The sequence below is a fragment of the Neopelma chrysocephalum genome, unplaced genomic scaffold (assembly GCF_003984885.1).
Source record: "Neopelma chrysocephalum unplaced genomic scaffold, ASM398488v2 Primary Assembly neopelma1_69, whole genome shotgun sequence".
Lineage (NCBI taxonomy): Eukaryota > Metazoa > Chordata > Aves > Passeriformes > Pipridae > Neopelma > Neopelma chrysocephalum.
This window is the reverse complement of record NW_020897729.1, coordinates 933,904-952,793: the sequence shown is the minus strand read 5'-3', so window position 1 is coordinate 952,793 and position 18,890 is coordinate 933,904. Positions and strand designations below refer to the sequence as shown.

General features: G+C 45.9%; 1 protein-coding gene across 1 annotated transcript in view; it reads right to left on the bottom strand.

Moving 5' to 3' along the window:
- Positions 1–18,890, bottom strand: part of P3H2 (prolyl 3-hydroxylase 2) — a 69,088-nt gene that overhangs the window by 15,293 nt on the left and 34,905 nt on the right. The window contains exons 2-3 of the mRNA XM_027685863.1: positions 2,078–2,224; positions 932–1,121 (exon numbers count right to left, since the gene is read on the bottom strand). Of these exons, the coding sequence (XP_027541664.1) occupies positions 932–1,121; positions 2,078–2,224 (337 nt within the window). The remainder of the gene's footprint in view (positions 1–931; positions 1,122–2,077; positions 2,225–18,890) is intronic.

Here is an 18,890-nt window from a genome sequence, read left to right as displayed (position 1 = left end):
TACGTTACTACCAAGTCAGCCCTTACAACACTTCTTCTATTTTTTGCATGGATAAACAAACCCAACAAAGGCAGCTCCCCATCCGGTATGCTGGTGGTTTCTCATTTGGTTGTTTCAATTAAATTTCCTGTCTCGACACAAACAGAATTATGCAAACCCAAAAAACAGTCTGCATCTGAGTGAAGTACTTTCCACACAAGAAGCGAGACTCCAGAGCTTGATGCAACTCCAAGACCCTAAGCAGATAAATACGATTTCTGTCACCAAACAAACCTTAATTTATTGCTCTTCCTTCCCTTATGACTAATTAAATGTAATCTCATTTCTACTGAGAATGAACTGTTTTAATTCCCTCTGGCTCAGAGCCACACATGCAAATATGAAGATTACATAGCAACATTCAATTCTTTCCGGAGATTTCAGTCAAGATCATAATTAGGTGGGCCCCCACTAATGACAAATCCATCCTTTTGGATGGGGAGAAAATCTGTGTTACGAGCCTTTTTGGCAACTTTCCTGGCCATCTGGAGCATGGCCAAGAGAACTCTGCTACTCTCTTCATATGCTCTCAAAAACAGAAAACATAAACAGAGGCCAGCAATGTCTAGATTCCAGGGAGGTGTGTGAGACTGTGTACAGGGGGAAATGGAAGCAGTTTATGATAAAGCACCTACATTTCCAGCTCTTATGGAAAGTTGCAAATGCTCCACACATCTGGAAATGCAATTCTTCTAGCTGAGCTTCTATTCAGGACTGAAACTAGATGTCCTAGTTCCCTGCTCTCTAAGTTTGCACTTTCTGGACTTCTAAGTGCCTCCTGCAGTGATGAAAGGAAAGACACTTCACCGAATCCAGCCAAAGGTCCTAACTTGGTAATTAAAAATATTTCAGGGCCAAGGACAAGAACGCTAAAAATGCAAAAAGATCTCACCTGCAATAGCTTCGTAGAGACCAGCCTTATAATCCAGGTACTCATGCTCCTCAAATCTCTGTGGCCCCTCGCACATGATCTGGCAATCTTCATCCTCGCCGTAGTACCCTTTCAACGCACGCTCCAAAAACTCAATGGCCAGCTCGTACTCCTCCCTGTCGTAGTGCCTCACTCCAGCACTGTAGTCCTCCTGCAGAGTAGGTAGGCAGAACACAAGAGCATGAGCTGGCTATGCTGCCTGGGCCACAGCACCCTGCCCTTGCCAACTGCAGATGCTTCTCTAAAGAAGGTACAAGCGGGCAGGGACAGAACAGTCTCCCCAGAGACCTACCAGATGCAACTGGTTGTACCAAACCATTTCTAAGCCATCAGTGGAGTTTTGGACCACTGGAACCTCAGAAACCTGCCTAAATGCTCTTCTGAACTCCTCCACACTTAGGGAATCATCAATGCCACTGCTAGATTGTACATTATACGAAAAAACATTCCTTTTCTTTGTTTTTACCCTCCTACCAAACAACAACACTGAATGCCAAGGGAAAAGATGGGTCCTGACATAGGAAGATCTTTATTAGAATGGCTCCTAATGAGCACCTCTATTAATTACACCAGCCAGCCATGCCTGCTTCCTTGAGTCTTGTGAAATCAGGAAGTTGGGGGTGGCCCTGGCATTTGTCTTGGGCTTTTGCTTTGGAGAGATGGAAAAAGCTGACACTCTCCTGCCTGTCACCCTGCACCCTCCCCAGCACAGCCACTCATGTGCGTGTACCCTGCCCAGGTGGCAGAATCCAGGTCAAAAGAAACACACAGGAGCCAAGATCTGTCTATCCGTGCCCATGGAGGCATCCATCAAAGCTGTCTGCTGGTGCATGTTCACAGCCACGAGTGACCCCAGAATTCACTGAAGAGAGAGACCAGGCTGGGGATGATCTAACAAAGAGAAGAGTGCCTTGAAAAGGCAGGAGCTGGTTTGTCTGCTTAGGAAAATGCTATAAGGGAGAGTTTGTTTTCCTGTATTGTTTGTCCATTAATACAGACCTCAGCAAAAATCTCCCCATTCGTAGATGATCCTCTCTTGGCCTCCTAAATCTCTGCTCTCCAGACTGCCTGATACTTAACCTGTGCACCTCTTTAGCTCAGACTCACCATGTGCTGCCTGGCCTCCCGGTCAACCAAGCTGACCTTCCCTGCCGTGGTCTTGTAGTTCTCGATGTCCTGCTGTATCTCCATGTGCTCGGGGTTTGCCATGAAGAAGGTGTGAGCTGCATTTGCTGCCTCCTCCAGCTTGTTCAGCTGTAACAAGGTAAGAAAGACCAAGTGAGGTTGATGATGTGGGAAAGTGAACACAGCAGTTTATGCTGCATCCTCTGACACTTGTACCTCTGACACCCTTTTGACACCACTGGATTGGGCAATGATGAGATAACCAAGGAGAACACGAACACAGAGGCTAAAGAAAACAGCTGAAGCGAGAGGAAGGCCCAGTGCAAGTGAAATGGGAAGAGCTGGAGCTCTTGAGAGCCATACAGGTCACTGCAACACGGTCTCCTGGTGTTGGGATCTAACCCATATTCCAGCAGCACATCCTCTTAACTCAGCTTAACTTCAACCCCCTCTACAGCCCCAGATGGAAAGATGCTCTCATGAGACATGAGACAGAGAGAGGAGGGGAAAGCAGATGCTGAGATGATTCTCTCTACAAGCCTTGGAGGCTGAGCTATGTCCAGGCTAAAGGCTTCTGCTTGGAAATGGGGAGTTGGGACCATTTTTAAGCTCAGCTGTGTATAGCTGCAAAAGGCCAGACCCTGCTGATAGAGGCAGGGGTATAAACAGGAGCTTATTTCGGTAAATCAAGTCACTTTAGATTTAGACATTCAGAACTGAGACCAGACACTAGTTTCACCCTGGAGAAAGCCTCATAAACAAACAGAAATGCTAGTGCTAAACACATCCACAGCAGCTGCTGGGAGCATGGGGAGGAGAACAGACGTTCAGGTGAAACATCTGTATGACCTAGCAGGAGAGAAGTCGCTAATGTACTTGCTCCTGAAAGAAAACCAACACCCCTGAGAACCAGCAACCTGCAGTCAGGTCCCCTGGACATGTCTGCAGTCTGACCAGGCTCACCCAAGCTTGTCAGCCAGGACCAGGCTAATGCTGGCCCTAGCTAGGCTGTGTCCAAGTGTTCTTCTTGAACAGAGACCTGCAGTGAAGAATGAGCTTCATACCCTGTTATCCTGGGCCTGGAGCAGGGCAGAGAAGCTCCAGGGCAGAGCTGGCCAAAGAAGCACACATGAGTATCTCCAAAAGGAAGATGAAAGCCCTGGTCAGATGGCACCCCAGCCCGCTCCCCAGACCTGCCCTCTGCACACCAAAGCACAGCTGTGCTGCAGTGCCCACAGAAATGCAAAAAATTTGCCTTGTGTAAACTTCAGAAATTTTTAAGGATTATCTCTGTACTGACAACATATGCAGGGAAGCCAGCTTTTACTGCAAAAACAACATCTATTCCAGTCCCATTTGGAGTCTTCCAAAGGACACCACTCTCCATAATAACCCCTTGGCTTTCCAGCAGGCGAAAAAAATGACTGTAAGAAATTTTTATCCAAGACAGCACAAAAAAAATCAAAACCCCTTCAAGTATAGAATTACCTTTTTTTAAAAAAAGAGGCATTCCCACTCAGAAACATGCACCCCATCCCAAAAAAGCTCATCTCAACACAACCCCACTCTGGAAAAGTTCACTGAAGCTGGACATGATTGGATGTAGGATAAAGGACTGACCAGAGCATCTCACAATGGGAATTTTCAGGTCCTGCTGAGTGTATGTGGGACTGCCTCTGCAGCTGGTAACTAGGGAGAGTTGAGATGGAGCAAGAAGTTGGTTGGAGACATGTGAGCTGCTGACCTGTTCCAGAGGCCTCTAAAGAAGCCACTGTTTGAGTTGCTCAGTAGAGCTGCATTCCTCCACAACACACCACAAATTTCTATTCACAAACAACACCCTCTCTGTGCAGACTTTAAAACCAAATGCACCTCAGCAAGGGAAGTGGTCCCTTGAGAGACAACCTGCAATAGTCTGTTGTGGGATGTTCTTTTTCCCTTTTGTTCCATCTCCTTTTCAGGAAGCTGTCAAAAACTGTCACAGATTCCAAGATGAGCTTAGTTTTTCTGGGTAACATCCACCCCTGTGAGAGAGGAAGAGCCTGATTTCTAGACAACAGAAATTCCCTTTCAAACAAGGCTCACACTGTGTCTAGTCCTGCTGGCTCTTCACAGCAGAGATGACCTTTGGCATTTGCTAAGTGGACTCAAAGCAGAACATTTCAACTCAAAGCTTTTCAATTTATCATGTCCCATATTTGCCTTAGAAACACTCAAGTAACACAAAGAAGCCCACAGCTGCTAAGTTTGGGGGAGTTTTTAAGTGGTTGACTGTATATAAAGGCAAATTCCTAACTGGTAAGACACATTCAGAGTCTAGCACTGACATTAGTTATGAAACACTCTGGGAAAACTTTTGCCAAAGCATTCTGAATTCACAAGGAGCAGGATATTTTGGTGTTTAAAGGTCTGGGCTGGGACTCAGGACACCTGGACTCAGTTCCTGGCCCTGTCACAATCTCACTGTGCAGCCATTGGAAAAAAACATTTTTGTTTTCTTTGTGCCTGATTTTCCATTGTTTTAAATGAGTAACAATAAAAATAATAGCATTTCCCCCACAGAGTACTAATTTTGTTTATTTGGATGGCAAGTAACTTGGGGGCCATAATCATGTGCATGCATGTAATGCAAGGAGATTTTGATCTTTGTACAAACCATTGCTGAATGAAAATCACAAGTTAAAAATGACACTGTAGAGTCACAACCTCAGTATGTGTTCTAAGGTCTGCTTGCTCACCCCACTGGAATGAGATCACTGGACTATCACTGCAGCTTTGCACCAAACCCTGTGTACTTCAGCCAGAGAAGACACATGAAAGCAGAACATCAGCACTGAGGGAGACCCAGGACCACCCTGCCCTGTCCATTTTGATCTTAACATGCCAACAGCTAGAACTGAGAAGGGGAAAACACATGTAAGTGCTTCTGGGTTCTGATGCTGGAAAATATTTATTTTCCTCACTGAGATGCTAGGAGTGGTTCATTTCACAGAAAAATAGGAAAAATATTTTAAGCAGCAGAGTTTTGGATGAAAGAATTTTAGCAAACTGCAAATGCTCAGTTTCATTCCCATCTGGGACAGTGCTGGCCTGGACTTCAGTGGGACTGTGACTTCCAGCCTGCAGAGGTGGCTTGGATTAGGAAGGCTGCTTTAACCAGAGCATTATATAGGAACAAACACAGGCTGGAGAAAGGACACTGAGTGAACATCTTGAGCATTATTAGACAGTTGATCCCAATTCTCACTGATAACCATGGAGAAAATCCCTTATGGAGCCTTCCTGAGCTGCATGATGAAATACATAACACAATGTTAACAGATCCTTAATAGTTCTAGTACCTGTCAAGTTATGTTTAAGCCAGTAAAATCCATCCTGAGCAGTCTAATTTGTACCTGTAATGCCACTGTCACCAACCTGCCATGCTTAAAAAATAAACTGTCTCATTGGAACACGTATAACTTGCTTTTGATTTTACCATCACTTTGACTGCTGTGTCCCTCGAAAAGAAACACAGAGAATTCACCTCATCCCTAAAGCCCACCTGAAACAGCTCAGACTGGCTCAGCTAAATGTGGAGGGACCTGCTCTGAATTCACACTTGCCCTCACTATTTACAGATGATGAATCCTGACCAAAGCCCCTCTCATGCCAGATGCTCAGCAAGCTTCCATAAACCCCTGGCCCCTTCCCCAGGAGACAGGACACAGCAGATCCGTGGCTTTAGCTACAGTGACCCAAAACTTGCAGTCTTTAAAGTTTGCTTTCTGTGCTTGGCAGTGGGGATAACAAAGTGGAACAGGCAGCATGCCAGGCCTGTGAGATGAGCATCACACAACTTTACAGTCTGCTTGTGCAGCCAGGGCACGGGGTTGCCCTACCACCACCACTTTGCTTACACTGAACATTGACATACTGCAACTTAGGGGGGGAAGCAGCTGTAGCCAGAACAACTACAAGTATTCAGCTGCTCCCAGCTCATCCTGAGGTTTTTATGGCAAAAACAAGGACAAAAGAGATACAAAAGTCAGAAGATTTAAGAGAGAATGTAGCCAAAGCAATATTTGATTCTGACTGCCTGAGACAAGGGGTCACGGGTAAGACATAACCAAGACCTCAGACTATTTTTCATAATGAGTTCCCATTGCATTGAACATAATATCAGATATTTGCAGATGTCATGTATTCTGTATCAGACTGTCATAATCCAACCTGCTTCTATATTAAGGTATCTTCAGCACATAAAACATAGCTTGAATTAATTTATTTTTTTTTAGAGGGGAAGAGAAGTAAGGTTTGTACACTGGAAAATATGCCAGATCCCTCAAATACCCAGCATTTCTTGCCATGACAGGACTGGACCTACCTGCACATAACCTCAGTTAATTGCTAAGTGCATGAGCTTGGCATGGAGCTTGTGAGGAAAAATTTCAAACCATTCGGCTGACCTAGAAAAAAAAAGTCTCAACCCTCCCAGACAACTCCTGGTTTGCTGAACAGATAATGTTTTTCTAAACTTTTCCATAGCTCCACTGCTGCTGTGTTGTATTGAAGGCTTAGTGCCCTGGGCTCTGCAGAGGAGGGAGGCTCTGGAGTCTGCAATCACAGACAACAAGGGAAATAAAAGGTTCAGTGCCGTGAAGGATTAAGCTCGTTGTGTCTGTGCAGAGCTTACTGCCTGGGTGAGTAGAAGCAAGCAGCAGTGAGATGGCTATAAATAGCATGTGACCTTGTCTCAACTGTTCTATTATTGCAAATAAGAAGGAAAAATTCTCCAGAGAAGTTAATCAAGAAATTTTCCCTTTGCTGATGGGCTCACACCTTCACAGAATGATGCTTGAGCTGTCTGCAGCCCACCACAGCACCCACCGACCCCACAGAAGCACTAAAACCAGAGAGCAAGGCAAACATGTGACAGGAAAGCACCTTAGTCAAGTGTAGGGAATAGTTGCCAAGAGACAAAGATGTGAAGCAGTTCAGTAACACACCATACCCTGCTCTCCAAAGTCTTTTCTAGTTTCTTTTCTTCCAACTCCAGAAAAACAGGGTTGACTCCTATCCCTGACACTGCTGTGATGAGGGGCAGTAATGATGCATTCCTGGAGGCTCCACATGCACCTTTGCAGAGGTCTTTTTCGTTTTCAAAATGAAGACAACCTTTAGTGTGCTTTGGACAGTTCCTTTGGACCACCCCAGCTCACTGTGTGCCACTGCCTACCAAGCATTCTGGTAGATCCAAATCCGAAACAGAACAAATTCGGAGAATTGGCACAGGGAATATTTTTCATGAGAAAGGAAATTTAGGGCGAGTTTGGGGCTTTTTGCTATTCCAACACGCAATTTTGAGTATAAAAACGTGTGGATTGGTAAGCACCTGGTCAAAAGAGCTGACTAGATATTGAATTAGTCTCCAGAAAGTAGGAGATACTTGGACTTTTAAAACCAAACTGAACAAACCACTTCAACATTCTTCATAGAAAAAATTATTTCAATTACTCAAGACAGAAATCATAGTTCCTAACAAATCTCTCACTTGAGCCATGCTGGCAGTATTTTACATAAGTGTACATGTGTCCGTGCCGAGCAAACTGACTGGATAATCCTGTCTGAAAGAGCCATTTTGCACTGAGAAAGCAAATTAGACTGACCCTTACATCCTCCCTTCCTTCCTTCTGACATGCTCCTCTTAAACTGTTCCCAGGCACGTAAGAATGAAGAGTTCCACACGTTTCTGGCTGTGAATTATATGCTTCAGTGTACACTTGTGTAACAAATCCTGCACAAGGAGCAGGCCATTACTCACAGGAAAATCACTTCACAGTGGGAAGGACCTTCCCATATAAATCTCAAACACACTGAAGAATTGCAGGATTTATCTGCAGAGCAAGCAGTGGGAAATGTGTTTGTGTTTACTGAACCTTCGATCTGACTGTGAAAAACACTGTGAGCCAGATTTTGTCCTGTGTTGACACTCAGTTCTAACATACTCAGATAGCACTTAAGTTGTATGTGAAACAGTATTTTCAACAAGGAAAAAAATTCCTATAATATGCAGTGCGGGCTCTTCTGGCAAAACCAAAACCCCCTACAACAGGGTTTTAAAGCTTAGACAAGAAACCCCTTGTAGATGAGATTCTTCCCTTCATTCCTGTAGATGACAGCTGAGATCACAGACAGGAGCTGGCAATACACATATTGCAGCACATCACCCTGTACAAAAAAAAGTCACTCCTAGCAGCTCGCAGTGACAGTTGCCCCCTTCCCTCCAGCTTCAAACACACCACCCTGCTGCCAACACACGATGGCCACGCCACAGTCAGTGTTGCAAAACACCTCGGATTATGGGCTCTGAGCAGCTCCTCCTCTCTATTTTTAAGGATGCCAGCATAATTTTAAAGCTAAGTAAGAGCTTCCCTTATAATTTTCACTTGAAAAGGTGGGATGTATTCAGCCCTCAGGAATCTGTGCAGATAGTTACCCATAAGGCTCCTACACCAAGAGTTTTCCTTGGCCGGGTAATTAAGTGTTGGCCCTTGGAGATGAGTAGCATGGGAGAAGCAATACACTTACAGGCTAATGGCAACATGCAGTCTTGATACTAAAAGGTGGAGGGTATAAAACCAGCCAGGCTTTCCAGAGAGGAAGTTTTCTCATGCTTGTCCTTCCTCCTGTTGTTACAGCATCCCTGTGGCAGCCCAAGTCATCGCTCATCTGGGAAAGTATCAAAGATTAGCCCAGGCATTTTAAGCTAATGAAATCGAGCAGCTGGGAACAAGCAGGATGTGGCTAACCCCTCCTCAGGGACCACCAGCAAGAGTCCCACGGGCCACTCCCTATTAGGCAAATAATGAGCTTTCATCTGATATCCTGACTGATAATAGACAGGGAGTCAGGTGGTCTCTGCACAGAGTTGTGGAAATACCTGGGAGGAGAAAGGTGACTCTTTCTGAACCTGCTGGCAAGGAGTGAGGGAGCCCTTTGCCCATGAAGAAGGAAGATCAAGGCTAGAATGCTTCAATCTGATCAAGACTAAAACTGATTGAATGCTTTTAGGGGAAAACCAGAACAAAACAAACTTGGCAGGCAGTTAAAAGGGCTGGAGGGTGCATCACTTAAGTGTGCCTCACAGGAGGAAGCAGACAGGGCACTCTGTCCAGCAGCAGACAAGCCACAGGAACATAACGACATTCTACATTTCCACAAATCTCCCAACCTTAGGAACCCAAAGACATTTGATTTGGGCCAGAAACAAAACAAACTCACCTGTGATGACAGAACTGAAGCAAAGTGATGGCTCAGAGATGGAAAGGGGAAAACCTGGGAGAGGATCACAGGTGCTCTTGCAGACAGTCTTACAGTGTCTAAGATCTGAACACAAGCACGATCCACAACACCGAGTCATCGGCACAGTAACAAACTTAACAGTGTTTACTCTAAAGAGGATGAAGGCCAAAGCATGCTGCAGCATGTGTCTATCAAAAGACTTACCATCAGCAAAGAATTTCATTAAAACCGCAACACACAACTTCCTCTCCCAGTGATCGGGTGAGAGTTACACTCCTGTGACTGAAACGGAATAACAAGTGCTACATAAACCATGGTGGATCGCCCAAGGGCTGTGCATGACAGGCTGATCTCATCCATTTGCCTACAAGAGTAAGGCAAAGCAGCTTATTATAGCAAACTTCTGGATATCAGTACATGTCCCTGGAAAGGATCGATGCCACTTCTCCAGAATGATTGCAAGAATGCAGTAATGCAAGTCAGACTAGATCCAAAATGAGCAGAACTGCCACACATTCTGTTTTCCACATTCTGCATTTTTCCTGCTTTTATGTATCTTTCTTCCCTGAGACCCTTAAAGCTGCAGCTTTGCAGTTTAGATGTGAATTTTCTCTAGCATCCTGCCTACTTGGACACTGCAGCTGGTTGAAGTGTACTGATTGATAACTGGGTCAGACTCCTAATCAAGCTCTCTCTACACTGGTATCTCTACAGAAATAATTACTAAAACACTTAACAAAAACACAACAGAAAAATCCAAGACAAGCAGAAAAAATCTGAAATTTTCCTCACTTTCTACGGTTTAGCAATGGCTCAGCACCTCTTGGAAGAGTCAGACATGATGAGCTGCTGAATGCCCTTTGGGAGCCAAAGTTTCCTGTGAATATGCATATGCTTGTCTGCTGCTACTCAACAACATCCAAACAGCTACGTGTGTCCCTAGAATACGCCCTTCTGAGAAGACACATGGTTTTCCATGACCATCCTGGAGACAGAAAGCCACAGCGACCTGGTGATAAATAATACTCCTTTTTTGCAGCCCTTTTATGATGTAAACAGAATTTTGCTTAAGCCCTGTGCAAGCCAGAAGGCTGCCTCCCTGCCTGTCCCTTGAGCAACAGAAAGGTTCTTGAAGGTTGAAGAAGGTACTGACTGACTGACTCAGACAATGACTACGTTCAGTTTAATTTATTAACACCAGAGGTTCAGCTGGAAAAGCAGAGTACATAGCCCTGAAGGTGGGCTGCAAACAGGACTGTGCTGTCTGAGGAAGAGACTGTCTCTCCCCGCCCTGAGCCATGGTGGGGCAGCAAAGGGAGAAGCACACAAACCATACATTTCAAGGAGAAAACAGATTCATAGCATTGCTGTGCATCAACCCCTCACCCAAAACCCTTTACAGTCTTCAAGGAAATTGTTTTAATTACCATGTTTTTTCCAGACACAATGTTTCTGGAGTACCTTTTTGAGGGCTCGAGTCACAAACCAAAGGATCATGACTCACAGCTGCTGAATTCATGGAAACCATCATGATGGTGATGGACATTAGGGCACTGAAGATGCCCTGATTAAATAAATGATCAGATCACCAGCCCAGTGCAAAAAGCATTTTGCAAAGAATAAAGAAGATCTACAAATCAGAGTGGGCTCTGCTCACCATTAGAGGAACTGACCGACACCATGGGGAAGCAAACTGAGCTTGTGCCTTAGGTGACTATGGAGAAAACTGTCATCTTTGGAAAGAAACTTCTGTACTGATTCATCTCTACTGGACCAGCATCAAGGCACTGCACTGGAATCAAAGTTTGCAGAGAAAGGGAGAGAGTACACGGAAGGAAGTGAAAATATATTCATAGTTCTGCAACATAATCTTGTTTAGTCTGGAAAGCAAAGGAAAAGTCTTGACAGGGGCACTACCTATGTGGGCTGCCAAGTTCAGTCCAAAGATTCAGGTATCTCAGGGACCTTCCCCCAGCAGTGGCCAGAGGTGGACACTTGCGGGCAAAGCATAAGGACATGGCACGTACACAGTGACCCTCACACATAGGGTATTGTCAGCAAAAGCAGCTGCTTACAGGCTTCCTGAAACAGGATTTGTCTCCGGACCACTGTGCTTAAAAGCCACTGATGGACCTGTCCTCCGGGAAGCTGTGTAATCCTTTCTGGAACTCATTTATACAAGCTGCAATAAATAAGGGATTTGGGAGATTTTAAAACATCATTGTGTTATTTTCACCAGAGTACATGCATGGCTGAGAAAGACCTACCACTGTTAGAGACTTTCAGAAGACATGGGAGTTGCTGCAAAATATACCTGCACACACATTTTTTTGCCTGGAAGGCAAAAGGCACCGCAGAAGCACTGCAAAACTGCTCAGGTTCCTCCAATGTTCACTGCACTAAAACTCAAACCCATCTCAGTAAAACAGGGATGGGGTTTCCCACCAAAATACATCTTCTGAAATGAAGACAGATGAAACAGGGCAGGGAAAGGAGTCCACAACCCACCCTCTCATCCAGAACACTGAGAGCACGTCAAGTCTCAAGGGTGCTGTTCTCGTGCACAGGATGAGTTTGCTGGCATTGGATGGACTGTGTTGATTTCACAGCACAGCAACTGCCAGACATGTTCTCAGCAAAATCTGACCCTGACAATTCTGGAGGAGGGGTTCTCTTTCTTAAGAAAGAGAAAACACGGAAAAGCATGCTGAAGAACCCACCTTGATGCACTTCCACATTCAGTCTACCCAGCACTACTGAAGAAACATGTATTTCATCTGGAGAGGATGTAATTCTACCCTTGCATATGTGACTCTTACTCTACTCCAGCTCTCTCAGCTTTGATGAGCACTGTTACTAATTTGAGAGAGTAATTGCTGGCTTTGAGAGAAGAGTAACACTAGTCTCCAGAATGACACCTCCAACAGTCCAGGGGCACAGTATGGAGGAGTGCACACTGCTGCTCAGGCTCTTGGTACAGCTCCAGCATCTCCTGTGGAGTTACACCAGAGTGAATTTAGCTCGTTCTTCAGCGAGCAAGGCCACATAACACTTGGACAATTGCCTCCATACATGACACACACCACAAGCCTCAGCTGGATTTGCTGCTTCTGAAATGAAAACACTTTGCTTGCTTTCCCCAGCCTTAGCTTGGTAATCATTACTAAACACTTATCAACTAGACAGCCTTCATTTCCTGAGAGCCTGGACCTAATTATACCAGGAAACACGCCACTTTTTCTTCAGACACTGAGAAATGCTGGTTTATGAGCCTTCTACTACAAGGAGTAGGTCTAACTTTGCTCTCATTAGTAGAAGGTAGAGGAGGGGAAAAAACACAGCCAAATCTCAAAAGGCAAACACAGTGATCATTCACAGAGATGCCCTGGCTTACTCTACATCATTAATAACAACAATAAAATGCCACAGCTATTTCATCTCCCCTCCTTCCCTTTTTAATCCTAGCTGAGCCCTGTGAGGCCCCTGCAAAGAGGTATCATTTTCCCTGGCTTGCAGGTAAGGAGTCCGATGTCTCACAGCAAATCAGAACCAGACCTCAGGCTCCTCACGCCGTTCCTCGAAGGAGTGCAACAAGCCCCCGCAGCTCCGTTTCTTTATCAGGACATTCGATCCAGCAGTGGGATGAAGGAGTCCTTGCCAAATGTGCTGCACACAGAGCAGCGCTTTCAAACCCCTCCTTTGTGCCATGGGGCCCGCTGGGATGTTGAGTTACAATCGCCTGCTTGTAATAGAGCTCAGAGTATCACTACCAAATCAAACTGTTGGTTAATTAGTGTATCCAAAAAACCCTGCAAATGCACAGTAATGGAGTTACAGAGCCATTAGCACCAAATCACAAAATCTGCTGCTGCAGCGGTGTCAGCTCTACCCTGTGAGCTGCCCAGGAGCTGCCGCCCATCCCGGCAGGAAGCCAAACCGCAGGTGCCACATCCAACGGGAGCAACCTATGGCAAACCTGTTTGGAGAAGAGAGGCAAGGAAGACTTGAGCTAAGGCTGTGCTTCCTCTGACTGAGGCTTCCAGGCATTCTGACTAATCCTGTTATCCTGGCTTAGGAAAGAACCTACAGAAAGGCAGAGCAGAGCTGTGGGTCCTCCCAGTGGTGCAGTTTTCCCTTCACAACAGTTAACAGAATGACATGGGTGGGATGTGTCAGCTCCTAGTTTGACCAGTTCACAGGTGGCCAAAAGGGTGACCCGAGGAAGTGGGCACACGTCTCTCCTTGAGAGCAGCCAAGAGATGTGCCCTCTGCAGAGGGCTGATCAGTGGCAGATCCCACATTTCTGACTCTGCATGCTCTCCTACAGATATGTACCTTCACCCTTTTCCTACTCACAGCCAAAAGCTGGAAATAAGACCATTACCCTGTGCAAGAGCAGTACAAAGACTGGACACTTGGTCTGCACAGATTCCTGTACTGGCGGCAGATATGGCTAGAGCCAGGCTGGATGCCAGCCACAATCTAGACAAACTTACAATGTTCAGCTGCAACTTCTGACACCCTTGTCGCCCTGCTTGCTGGAAACCCTGTACAGACACACTCCTCCACAACCTTCTTCACATTAGGGGCTTAAAAGCATTTGCAGTGGTGAATGACCTTCACTGGTCTCCAACCCAAGCACTGGCTCCTCGGTTTCTCCGGTCTCACCAGCACCAGGAAGTAACATCCTGAAGGATGCTTGTGTCACCTGTAGGCACAACACAGGTGTTTATCCCATCACTACTTGCTTTGCTCTGTCTGCCTGAGATGGAGAAAGCAGCAGCTTGGTGTGGCTCCAGCGAAGGACGAGGAGAGAGGAAGCCATGCCAGCCACTGTGGGATGAACAGCAGCCCAGAGCTCATGGGGAGCAGACAGGAACACCACACAGCAGCACACTCAGGAGTGCTGTCTCCCACAGGGATGCTGTGTTCCCGCTGCAGCCCCACCACTGACATCACTCAGAGACAGTACCCGCTGTCTGGGGCAAAACTGTGCTTAGTATGCAAAAAATGAGAATCTGTCTGCCCTTGCTGAGGACACAGCTGAAATCATGCTCCTGCCAGAAGCCAGTGTTTTTCCAAGCACTGGGTTTCTGCTTTTAATTCCTGGCTCTGGTTCTGACTTATTGAGAATTCTTCTACCAGTCACTAAGCACCCCCACGACTCAGTTTCCCTGTTAAACAGCAGCACAAACCTTTTTGCCTTAACTGCTGGAAGGCTGAATGACAACATTTAAATACCTCAGATGACATTTCAGGGCTTAAGACATTGCAAGATTTTTCTGTTGATCTGAAAATTATGCACTGGACTCCTGTCAATCCTTATAAGTGGGTCTTTGTCACCATTCCCATCCACACCCTGGTTCCTCTTTGAAAGGCAAATACCATAAAAGGCTGTTTATAGAGACCGAGATCTAGAAAGAAGTCAAATAGGGTCAGGCTCACTACGGCTTTGCTCCCCTGAGCTGTGGCCAGGGAGGGGTGGCTTCCTGCTCCCCCCATGATCCATGGGGAACAGTGACCCGTCTGTCCAAGGAGCCTCCAACGTGGGTGGGTGTCTCCTTCCTCTTCGCAAAGAAACATTTCATCTTCAGTGGAAATAGCTAAGACGGAAAAGGCGGACGATGCCAAGATTAAGAAAAAGAATTAGGAAAACAGCAAGCGCCCCTAATCAATCACGCTCGGACAGTGAGGGTTTTATGTGCACAAAGACTTCACTTAAATTCTTTTTCACATTTATCCACAAGACAGAACAAAAAATATAGTGCCTGAGGAAATTGCCAGATGTTGATTCACCCCTGCTTTCTGAAAATGTTTCCATTTTGTTGAAAACCCAATTAGCAACCACAGGAACCGTGAAAAAAAAATTATTTTTTTTAGAAAAGAAAACCTGCAAGCAGCTCCAATGACAGCACATGACATGGATGAAGGCAGAGGAACTCTGCCTTCTAGCAGACTTCATGCTTCTAACTTTCTCCTGGCCTGGAGCAGCAGAACTGAATTGGACTCTCTCTCACTGGTACCAAGTTTGAGTTTTCCCTGGCACAGAAGAGAATGCTCAAAGAAACAGATGTGTCAGTGCAGGGACTTTAAAAAGAAAATATAGCTTACTATATTAATAGACCTTATGGTAAGGATCCTAATCATCATCTAGTTCACAGAGGTCCTTTAACTTGGTTAAACACAATCCAGGGCGACAACTGAGAGAGGCAGCGACTGAAAGACAAGTCACAGAAGGCAGTGAGGATGCAATGGCATCCTATGGGACTCACCCCAAACACCTGCTGGAAACCACAAGCCCTGAGAAATCCCATCACAACCAGTGAGAGGGATCTGCATTTTGCATTTCAATCCAAAGACAGCCCCTTAGAAACAGCTCAACGGTTATTTCACTATTACCTTTAAAAGACATCACTTAGAATATCATCTATAACTTCAACTCTCATAAGATCCAAAGCACACTTGCTCAGCCTGAGTCATCCACAAAACATAGAGCCTAACCAGTAGGTATTTCCCCCCCCCCAAAAAATAGACCTATGCTCTGGTTGCAGCAGGCACCCACAGACCAAGCAGTGAATGGGGGCTTCCCAGGCCCCGCCACCACCACCCACTGACAACAGCTCAGAGCATCCCAGGCTCTGCAGACTGCTGGAGCTCTACCATTTTCCAACATTTCTGTTCTAAAAATAGATTTACAGCCAGCTACTGATGGATTAAATATGAGGGGGAAGACTAAGTCACAAGCCTATTGTCACATTTACTCAGCTTCTGGCATGTGCACCTAACCATAATACCACATCTAATTTTGGGTTTGTTTTTAAAAAGAATCACTTTGGACTTAGTTTCCACAAAGTCCTTCTGTTTGATTTAGTGCACTACAGCTGTTCAAGAAGCTGTTGGAAAAGTATTCATGTGCTCTCAGATCAGACCACTGTTAAAAAAGCAGAGCATTCTCATAACATTAAAAAGAAAAAACTTTAAAAAGTACAAATATGAAGAGCTTTTGACAAATGTGTTTTGGTCATTGTTGAGGCTAATTCAAAACATAAATCACTGCAGGTGTAACTTCACTGGAAACACGTGGCTTTCCATGCAAAATAAATCTGTGGCACAGAATAAAATCTGCATGACTTAAATGGTGACTTGGCTGGCAAATGGAGGCCTGGGCAAACTTTCAGTGCCGCATTCAGCTCTCCTGGTGATTATTTACAGATGCTTCCTATGATGACAGCATCCCTCCCCTCCTGTTTTTCGGGAGCAATTCCCCAGCGCAAGATGCTCTGGAGCAGTCACACTGCCAGGCTGTGGCACAGGCACATGCAGCAGAAACATCCCAGGAGTGACGTAAACGTAAAAAAGAACTCTGGTTTCCAGTGACAGCAGCAGAAAATTCTCTGGCTGCCAGACCACAAACAAACTGGAGATGTTTCCCTCCCTCATCCTACTTGACACAAGACCTGAGCCAAGCTCCCTCAGCAGCTCTCCAAAGGGTTTACCATATGTCTGATTCCTGGCTGCACACAGACCTGTCCCCGCACTGGCAAGGTGAAAAAGCTCAGCACTACAGGACACTAGTGGCAGCAAAAGCTCTGTCTTGTGATGGGGCAGGAGAGACAGCACCAGCCTTCAATTTTCCGTCAACCTTGGGCTGGATTTTACACCAGAGCAACAACAGCAGAAGTGGCTTTCAACTTCTGGAAAAAACAGAGTGGCTTTGAATGAAGCACAAGGGAGAGCCAGAGTCCCAGCAGGGCTGCTCAATAGCTGTGCCCCTCGGTTTGCCCAGGCATGCAAGGCAGGACAGGGTGGGCTTCTCACTGCAGCTCGAGATTCAAACTCCCCTTCAGGTCTGGGCTGAGGGCTTCCCACCACCCCTGGATGCCTCAAACCAGGGCTGCAAGGCAATTGCTATATCTCACGTGCTCTATCACATTTTTGTCTCGTGCCCAAGAGGTCAGCGGGAGTGCTGGCACTTCTGGTCCCACGTTGTGCAGACAAAGAGGTCAGACTTAGGTGACCATTAACTGCACAGAATAGTCTTCTTTGCTAGCCCTACTACCAAACAGTTGTTACTTCAATATCTGATGACAGAGGTCCAAAGAGATGGCTCAGAGCAGGGCCCACTGTGCCAGCTGGCCACTGCAGCCCCAAACATCTACAAGAAGGCGAGTAACTCCTCCCATGCCCACGTCAACTGAGGGCTTTGAGATGCCCTCACCCCAGAGAGCTCATGAACGAGGTTCCAGAAAGGCACCAAAGATCGAGTCTGGAAAAGGAGGACAGTGAGGATGAGAGGGATACAATAACACTTAGCTTTTGGAAAACAGATGGGCCCAAATCATGCAAAAAGGCTTTATGATCTCTCAAGCAGGAAATAAGTGATGACATACTGTCATGTTGCTGTGTCAACAGCTGACACATCGCAGCAGGACAATTTCATGGACTCCCACGTTACTTTAAAAGCTCCCTCTGAAACCGCAGACAACAGAGGCACTTCAAGACTTGCAGGGCAATGGTTCTGCAGCAAACCCACTGCTGTGGTTTCAGTGCCTCAGGAACCAGCCTGCATAGAGAAGCCACAGCCAGCCCTGCCATCCACTAAAGGCATTTGGGGCTCACCACAGACAGCTGCTGATACGAGACCAAAGCACCAGCCTCCCTTCCCTTTCCCCCTCAAAGAAAACAGTGCTCTGACCCAAAATGTGTTCAAAGGGTTCATTGTTGTCTGGCCAACACACACGATGCTTGAAGCTAGCCTGGAAGTCCTCAAGGTTGTGGACTAAGTTCTGCATGTCTCAAGCAGGCTACAGCACTTCTGAGAGTCTCCTTTATCCCTAAGAGGGGCCTTTTGTTTGCCTTTAACATTATGCACCAGAAAGAAAATATTCCTCCCCCCTGCTTCTCTCCCTCTCTTTCTTATTGGAAGCAGACACTGGCATTTTCACTGACAAAACTGCTGGGCTGTTTTTCTAAGGGTCTGCATATTTACTTTCTCTGGTTTTTCTCAGCAGTGGGGTGCAAGAGCCAAATCCTTGAGGACTGGCCCACAGGGCCCTGTCATGATGGAAACCAGGAGGGATATCTCCAGGAAACCTTGTATTTCACTGTGCTGCCAACTGGAACTGTGTTTCTTCTTCCAGCACTGGGTTCAGCACAAGGCACATACTCAGATACCAGCAGAAAGAACAAAACTCATGTTTCCTATGAGCCTGATGGAAAGGCTACCCCTAAATTCTGCAAAACCCATTCAATCTCTACGGAACATCTTCATTTACAATCCAATTTCATTTTCTAGCCCATGATGTTAAGAGACAGCCTCTGTATAGATGAACTTCCCACAAAGTTTTGCTTTTCAAAGTGATCCTGCCTTTGGGAGAAGTTTGCTGGAGTTACCAAGTGACTGCACACAACTCTCTCCTTGGAAAGCAACACATTAGGAAACAGTCTGGGCTTATACATCAGAATAAGTAGTTTTGCTCACTAACCTATTAATTGACTCTCCCCAGCAAAG